This window comes from Ictidomys tridecemlineatus, chromosome 2 (genome assembly GCF_052094955.1).
Source record: "Ictidomys tridecemlineatus isolate mIctTri1 chromosome 2, mIctTri1.hap1, whole genome shotgun sequence".
In the NCBI taxonomy this organism is placed as follows: domain Eukaryota; kingdom Metazoa; phylum Chordata; class Mammalia; order Rodentia; family Sciuridae; genus Ictidomys; species Ictidomys tridecemlineatus.
This window is the reverse complement of record NC_135478.1, coordinates 205,985,697-205,994,542: the sequence shown is the minus strand read 5'-3', so window position 1 is coordinate 205,994,542 and position 8,846 is coordinate 205,985,697. Positions and strand designations below refer to the sequence as shown.

The following is an 8,846-nucleotide window of genomic DNA, read 5'->3' as shown; positions in this document are numbered from 1 at the left end:
TTAGGTGAAAAGGTACTTTGGCAGCAGGAGAGTTCAGATTATAGTTCAAAAGACCTTCTGAATCCCAATCTCTGAAGTAGGACCAGTAACTTTATTCTTTAACAAGCACCCCACATAATTTTTTTAATGTATATTTTTTTAGTTGTAGATGGACACAATACTGTTATTTATTTATTTATTTATATGCAGTGCTGAGAATCAAACTCAGTGCTTCACAAGTGCTAGGAATGCGCTCTATCACTGAGCTACAACCCCAGCCCCCATCACATGATTTTTAATATGCTAACAGCTACAAATCACTGCTGGAAGTAGTTCAGTGATCTCAAGTTGGTTTGCCAGATTTAATCAGGACTTATACCCAAGATAATAATCAAATTATTGGGGCTGGGGTTGTGGCTCAGTGGCAGAGCACTCAGCTACCATGCACACGATCCTCCGTACCATGTAAAAATAAAAAATAAAGGTATTGTATCCTACTACAACTAACACAAAATATTTTTTTAAATAATCAAATTATTAATGTAATATCAATAGCTACTTTTTCTGATTCTTATTAGCCCTATTAGGCCAAGAGCTCCTTAGCACCATTGTGTTACAATAGATCATTTGGATGTTTATCAAAGTATAGCTTAATTTACCTATTAGTTGAAATATAAATTAAAAAAATTAGAGGACAGATTCACAATAACTCAAAAGGCAGGCACAACCCAAATGTTCATCATGTTAACCACTGAAGAATGGTTACAAAATGCAGTATATTCACACAACTGGAATATTATTGGATCATAAAAATAAATAAAGTTTAATGGATGTTATAACATTGATGAACCTAGAAAACACCATGTTAAATGAAAGAAGTCAGTTATAGAAGACCATACATTGTGTATTTCCATTTATATGAAATGTGTAGAATAGGCAAATCCATAGAAGCAGAAATAGATTCTTGGTTTGCCAAAGGTTGGGGTGAGTGTGGAATGGGGAGTGAACAGTTTCTTTTTGGGGTTGTGAAAATGTAATGGAATAAGACAGTGGCAATGATTGCACAACCTTATGAACACACTAAAAGGCATGGAACTGTACATTTAAAAAGGGCAAATTGTATGTCATTTACATTTTCAAAAAGTAGCCATGCAGATTCTGAAAAAAAAGTTAATGATGAGTGAAAATCTTTACAAAAGAGGTTTTTTTTTTAAAAAAAGCAACAGCAATTGAAACAGTACAATCAAGGGGAAGACAGCACATGAATGAACAATTAATTTTTTTTTAAAGAGAGAGAGAATTTATTTATTTATTTTTTCAGTTTTCGGCGGACACAACATCTTTGTTTGTATGTAGTGCTGAGATTCGAACCCAGGCCGCACGCATGCCAGGCGAGTGTGCTACCGCTTGAGCCACATCCCCAGCCCATAATGAACAATTAATTAACAGAGCAAAATAGTTCAGAAATAGATAACAAAACACTTGAGAACTTAATGTATGACCTAAGTACACATGCCTGTAATCCTGGCAACTTGTGAGGCTGAGACAGGAGGATCACAAATTCTAGACCAGGCTCAGCAATTTAGTGAGACCCCATGTCAAAATAAAAAATAAAAAGGGCTAGAGATGTAGCTCAGGGTACAATGCCCCATACCACATTCACATACAAAAAAAATTTGGTATATGATATAGTATCGTCTCTCTGGAGGGAAGAGGTGAATTATACAATAAATATTATTAAGATAATTGTGTAGCCACTTAAAATAAATAAGATGGCATTTCTATTTTAGCCCTTACACTAAAATAAATTCAGATGAATCAATTGTGTTTAAGTATATACAAATGAGTAAAACCATATGAGACAAACAGACACTAACATCTCTCTTGTACAAAACACTTAAGATTATTTGATTTTTAGCATACAAGCTCCAAACAGTATTCACAAATATTACGATATGAAAATTTCATGACTTGGTCCACATAATAACACACATGAGAAATAAATTAATCAATCTAATTATATTAATGATGTTAATAGTGATGAATAAATTGCTAACAATCATTATTCATTATTTTTATAATGGCTATATTACCATTATAATATTAGGTTAACACCATGTCAAAAGATCAATACACCTGTGTACTGTGGCATATGCCTGGAATCTCAGCTACTCAGTTGGCTGAGGCAGAAGGATCGAAATTTCAAGGCCAGGCTAGACAACTTAGCAAGACTCTGTCTCAAAATAAAAAATAAAAAGGACTAGGGGTGTGGCTTAGTGATAGAGTGCCCCTGGGTTCAATTCCTCAGACTTCAGAGGACTTGAGATTGCAGATGTACACTACCACACCTGGCTTAAAATTTTAAATAAATTTCAGAAAAACAAAGAAAGGAGCAATATGTTATTATTATAACTAATGTCATAGAAAAATGATTGGGTAGTTCTATTTTTCTATTAATTTCTTTGTATATTTTAACACAACTACTTTTAATCAAAGCGTAGTCCATGTGTAAGAATAAAACAAAGCTAAATGGTTCATAACATAGGCCTGGATCAAGATTCATGCACCATGGTAAAAGCAAGTCGGGACCATTCACCTTTCTCTGCAGAAAATTTAGTCCCATAGAAAAGAAAAATCAGTAAATCCTCATGAGACAGCTTGATTTGTCCTTCTGTGTATGTTTCCCATTACATATTCTCAAAGCATTGGTGAGAGTTTGCAATACAGTTTCAATTTGCTTGTCCTTCAGGAGTTCAGGATCTACTGACCTTATCCAGAGCTGCCTGCACCTCAGCTTCACTTTCTGTGTCCAAGGCTGAAGTGGCCTCATCCAGCAGGAGGATCTTAGGGTTTCGAACCAAAGCACGCGCAATGGCGATTCTCTGTTTCTGGCCCCCACTCAGCTGGGCACCCCTCTCTCCAACTAGGGTGTCAAATTTCTGCAACAGAAAACACAGAAGAGCTCTTAAAGCATTTTAAATACAATGAAGCAGAGGGAGTCTGTAGAAATACATGATGACAAAATACATTTTGACTATCATCAAGTATCATAAATGAACACTGAGTTATAAAAAACTACTACATATTGTGTATACAATTTTAATCTTATTTTTGTACCAGAACATACTCTTGAAATCCATTACTAAATAACTTAAGTGATTTACCCAGCAAAGTTGGGCAATCTTGCATCTCAAGCATAAGCTTATCCTTTAAAGTAAGGACTCAGTTCCATATCTTGAAATTCTAATTTTGAGAACAACTACATTATATCATTACCTGTGGTAATTTCATGATAAACTCATAGGCATTGGCTTCTTTGACAGCTTTCTTTATCTCATCCATGGTTACATTTCCACGGCCATAACGGATATTTTCAGCAATTGTGGTGGAAAACAGCACTGGCTCTTGACTCACCACTCCAATTATTTCCCTCAGATATGTTACATTAAAGTTCCTAATATCCTGCCCATCGATGCTAATCTGAAAGGAAGAAATATTTCCTGTTAAGTATTTTAAACCACCCGATATCTAAAGCATTAAGATTCTAATTTATTATGAAGAAATCTTAGCTAATATTGAACTTATTTCAGCAATTAGAAATGATAGTTGGAAATAAATAGTATTATACAAGAATTAAAATCAAATGTTTATTCTCTCTTTTGATATTTTTTTCCCATATATAGCTTTTTTATTGATTATTCTCCATAAGGCATTTTGGATTATAAATTTGTTTGTTTTTGTGGTGCAGGAGATTGAACCCAGGGCCTTATGCTTACAAAGTGCTCTAACACTGAGCTACTGGTTATATGTTTTTGGCAGGCTATTATTTTTACTTACCAATATTAAATTTAAAAAAAATGTCCACTTATCTACCTAGGTTATCTACCATTTTGACAGCATTATAGTGTTTTAATATATTTGACATACCATAATTTACATCAGCATTTCTCACCTTTCAGATATTTGGCTTCCTTTAAAAGTAACTATAAAAGCAAAGAATCACCAACTTGAAGAGTATGCTTTATTTTTCTCCTTTAATAATAATTGCTTACCTGTCCAATGACTGCTGTTTTCTGGGTATCTAATGCTTATTGAATAAAGGCTGCCTAAACAACTCTTTAAAAATATTTTAACAATTTACAATGTTACGTATAAATGTATCTGCCTCACTGTAATTTACTAGCACTGGGCCTTATTTTAATTTTTTTTAGTTGTATATGGACACAATGCCTTTATTTATTTTTATGTGGTGCTGAGGATGAAACCCACCTCCTCACACATGCTAGGCAAGTGCTCTACCATTGAGCTACAACTGCAGCCTCCCTTAATTTGTTTTTTAAATTGATAGGTGTGAGATGATAGCTTATCTCTGTTTTCATTTTTATATATTTATAAATAAAGTTGACCATTTCTTGAAACTTTTACAAATATCTATTTATTCTCAAGATTTTTGTGTTTATATCCCATGCTGAGCAGGATGGCTTTCATAGATTCCTATTAATTTCTCAAATATTAAATATGATCTTTTATATATATCAAATATTTTGTTCCAATTTATTGCTTTCTTTTACCTTAGTTTTATTGATTTTTATTGGAGCAGGGTTTAAGGAAAAGCTGAATCAATCAAATTATTGTTAAGTATTTCTTCTATTATTTCAACAGTAAGAAAATTATTAAATTATAAAGTGAACAATGAATTTTAAAATTTCTGAAGAGTTTCTTTTTCTACTGATTCATATTTTCTAAAAAACATGTTATTCCATTAATAATTTTAAAATGGAATATTTTTAGATCACTTATCCTCAATGATTAGTATTTTACTAGATTCTTTAAAAAAAAACAACAATATTTACACTTAAACAAACTAGGGTTTACTTTAGTAAATGAGAATAGGCCTCTGTTCCTTCTTGCTAATATCAGATTTTTTCAAGAATATTTACTAATTTTATCAAATTAATTAAATAAATAATTTCTGTTATCCTAGAAAATTTGTATTTTGCTAAGATTTCTTTTCCATCCTTATACCTTTTAATATTCTTTTTGCTCTAGTTATTTTTATTTTATAATCTTTTGTTTTATAATTATTAAATTATAATACATTTTAGTATCAGGTAAACCCAATACCCTTAAATTGGGACGACTAAGAAATGTTTGAATGTACACTGTGGATTAGTATTACATTAAGGGTAATTTACTGCTTTTGATCCTTGTTTTGTGTTTGTATAAGAAAATATCCTTCTTAAGAAATATATTCTAAAGTATATGTGTGAATATAATACACAGATACACAGAAAAAGAGAGGAGAATAAAGAAAGTGGGTCAAAATATAATCAATTGGTAAATCTAGGTGAAGGGTATGTGTGGGTTTCTGGCTTTCAATTTTCTGTAAGTTTAAATTCATAAGAAAAATGTAAAGGACAATATTATATATATATATATATATATATATATATATCTCATGCCCAATAAGTTTCTTAAGAGACTTAAATTTCTTCAGACACTATCTCACTTTCCCCGTTAGATATTCCAAAGCTTAAGAAAATTCAGCTGTTTTTGCTGAATTTAATTGCTGTTCTAAGACACCTGGTTAGCACACTGTCAACAATTGCTACATGGAACATGTTTGACCAAACCCAATAACTCACTGGAAGTAATGCTGTCGACGGTCTGAATGACTGTCCTCCAGTAATTTAGGGGGCTAGGAAAAGATCAGTTGGAACAAAAAAGAGCCTTGTTGGCTTCTGTAATTTTTATGGCTTTCATTGAATACATTTGTTAAACAAGACCAAAAGTGTATGATTATCCAAATGTCTCGCAATTCTGTAGCCCCTCTGCTAAAACTGGATTGACATGAAAATTTGATACTAGAAAACCAACTTCAAAGGGCCAGTCTGTACCCAGCTTCTGAGAACCTGGTTCTTCCCACTTACCGTACCCTCATCAGGGTCATAGAGCCTCTGTATCAGCTGGACTGTTGTGCTTTTCCCACTGCCACTGTTCCCAACCAGGGCTACAGTCTGCCCACTCTGTACCTTCAGGTTGAGGCCCTTCAAGATCTGAGGCAAAAGGAAAAAGAACATATTTCACAACAAAGCCCTCAAAAAGAATTTGGAAAAAAAAGTATCAAATAAAGGTGTTAAAATCTTAAATCAAAAAGCACATTAATATCAAAATAACAGAGACTTTATCTTAAGAGGATGAAATAATCAACCTGAGTTAGGAATTCCTACAAGTGCAGTACCTTGACATTAGCTCGAGATGGATAAGAAAAGTGAACATCACTGAACTCCAAATTCCCTTTGATGCTGTCTGGTTTGTGTCCTCTCTCTGAAAAACTGTCAATTTTAGGATTCTAAATAAAACAAAATTCAATGACTATTTCATCATAGAATAAACAAATAAATACATTTTTTAGGAATATGATTCAGCAAGTTCCAAAATAGAATCTGAAATGGCACAATATCCATAATATGAGACAGAACCCACAGTGAGAGAGAGAGAGAGAGAGAGAGAGAGAGAGAGAGAGTGTGTTTGTGGGTGTGTGTGTGTATGCGTGCATGCACACCTATACGTGCAGTTTCAGGAAACATTCTTTTTCAGAAAACAGTTTTTTCTGAAAAGCACATAATAAATATTAATGTCATTTCATGCACTATTTACTTTCTGTTTTGGTATATCTTCATAAATGTTCTAAATATTCAGGGATATGCATACTTATACAACTGCAAAAACAAAAACATACTATAATTGATAAGGCCAGGTATTTTAGCATTTAGGGAAAATCAGTTTTTTCCTAAGTAGTAACTGTAATGGATTAGTTTGAGAAGACTCACTGAATAATTAATGATTACAACATGGTTTAGGAACCATGTAAACTTCCAATGTATTCAGAAACTGAGCACTTTTTTCAAGATTTAGATCAATGAAATAAGAGGTTTGGCTTGGATTAAATTATCAAATTTCAGTGATCTACTTGCATTTTATTTGTGCAAATGTAGTGTCACACTTGAGTATGTCAAAAATGATTTTATCACAGTGGTACACTCAATACAGTTGATTCAAAATCTTATAAAAATACAGTGATAATTTTGGGGGGGACATATCAAATTGACATAAACTGTCAATTTTAGTCCTATCAATAACTTATCTACTAGCTGCTCCATCCTATATAGAAATAAAAATATTCTCAATCTGCTATAGCATGAGAGAGAAAAACTAAGAAAACAAACATCTTTAGTTTGCACTGTAATAATAACACACTAGTACGAATGTATGTCTCTGAAATAAAATTAGTGCCGATATATTATCTAAAGATAAACTTATGTACACATTAAGGGTCATTTTGTTTCAATCATTACTATGAGGAGGCCATTAATTTCATGTTTTAAAATTCTGCTGGAGTCAGTATAACTTAGTAGAGTTGAATAAAAAAAAATGTAATCTAAAGTTCGATTTAATTATCTAAGCCTTAAAGACATTTTCAGCATTAAACTATAAACTACTTACACTATCGATAATATCAAAGATCACATAGGCTGCTCCTCTTGCATTGGCGAAAGCATCAATACATGGTGCAGCCTGACCAACACTGAAAGCTCCAATTAGGATTGAAAAAAAGACCTGAGCAAAAGAACATAAGGAAAAGTCACATCACCCTCTGGCATTCATTATTATCTGCGTTATGACTTGCTGGAAACATACTAAATGAAGGGTTGTTTTAGGTTTGTCATTTTAAATTGCTTAGAATTCTAATTTTTTATTGAGACATAATTGTATATCTTTATTGGGTATATTATAATAACTTGATACATGTAGATAATGAGTAATCACCAAATCAGGGTAACATCTCAATAAAAAGTTTAAAAATTAAAATAAATGTTAGTAAAGAGGAAAATTCACATGATTAATATCGCATTCATTACCCAATGAGTTTCTCTAGCCCTCAAAACACACACACACACACACACACACACACACACACACACAACTTTTTGGCTAACTTCCTGGTCTTCTCCTGAACATTTAAGTCAGAAAGATTTTTCAAGCCCATTTTGTTGATTCTGAAGCTAAAGCTACCAGAGAGAAACACTTTTCCATCATGGTATTATCCAGTCCTATGTGATTTTCTCTAATTATTCATGAAATTAGACAGGCTGTTCAATATGAAACCTGGTAGATTTTGGCCTATGGAATTTTCTTTAAAAACCACCACTACAAATGGATAGATGGATTGATTGATGGATGGGGAAGATTATTAATGTAAAAAGTAACAGTTCACCCATTTATCAAACACCAAATCATTCCTGTGTTCACCAGTTAGCAATCCCCTTAGTTATTCTGCACTGTAACACAAAAAAATATTTCCCTTCATACTTTTTCATCAGGAAGATAAACTGATAGAGAAAAGCCCAGAATCTAGTTTCAGGAATCTAGATTAATAGCATAATTTAACTGAGAAGAACATAAATGAAGATAGATTATTCCTTTCTCTCTGGGCATGGCGAAATTTCCGTGTATAGTTTGGCTTTTTTCAAAAGGCAGTAACATTCATGTACCTAGAATCCCAATCAGTCAACTATCTGTCTACAATCCACAAAACAGATATGAAAGAAAAAAAATTCCCACCAAAACAGATGCTATGAAGTTAATGCAACAGAGCCCATGCATGCAGAGCTCCCTCATGCTAGTGTGACTCAGCCCTGTGGGGCTAGGGAGATGTCATCGTCCCCATACTCCAAACAAGGAAACCCAGAAGACAAGCTCATCACAAAAAGTGAATGGCAAAGTCAGGATTCAAGCTCCCTTCTTCATAGAGCTTCAGTAGTAAACACGGAAATGAAGAAAGGTGGTAAACCTCTCAACTAACA

At 33.0% G+C, this 8,846-nt stretch overlaps 1 protein-coding gene across 6 annotated transcripts in view; it reads right to left on the bottom strand.

Annotated features, from left to right (window-relative positions):
• The window catches only part of LOC101973490 (phosphatidylcholine translocator ABCB4), a 75,857-nt gene that overhangs the window by 46,732 nt on the left and 20,279 nt on the right, over nt 1-8,846 (bottom strand). For 5 of the 6 annotated variants that reach the window (XR_013435323.1, XM_078040496.1, XM_005340012.5 and 2 more), the window contains 5 exons: nt 7,486-7,599; nt 6,221-6,331; nt 5,910-6,035; nt 3,256-3,459; nt 2,748-2,918 (listed from right to left, as the gene is read on the bottom strand). Coding sequence is in view for 5 of the 6 variants with exons in the window: in XM_078040496.1 (XP_077896622.1) it covers nt 2,748-2,918; nt 3,256-3,459; nt 5,910-6,035; nt 6,221-6,331; nt 7,486-7,599 (726 nt within the window). In the remaining variant the exon portion in view is untranslated. Of the gene's footprint in view, nt 1-2,747; nt 2,919-3,255; nt 3,460-5,909; nt 6,036-6,220; nt 6,332-7,485; nt 7,600-8,846 lie in introns of those variants that run through there. The other variant, XM_078040498.1, reaches the window with a different exon arrangement.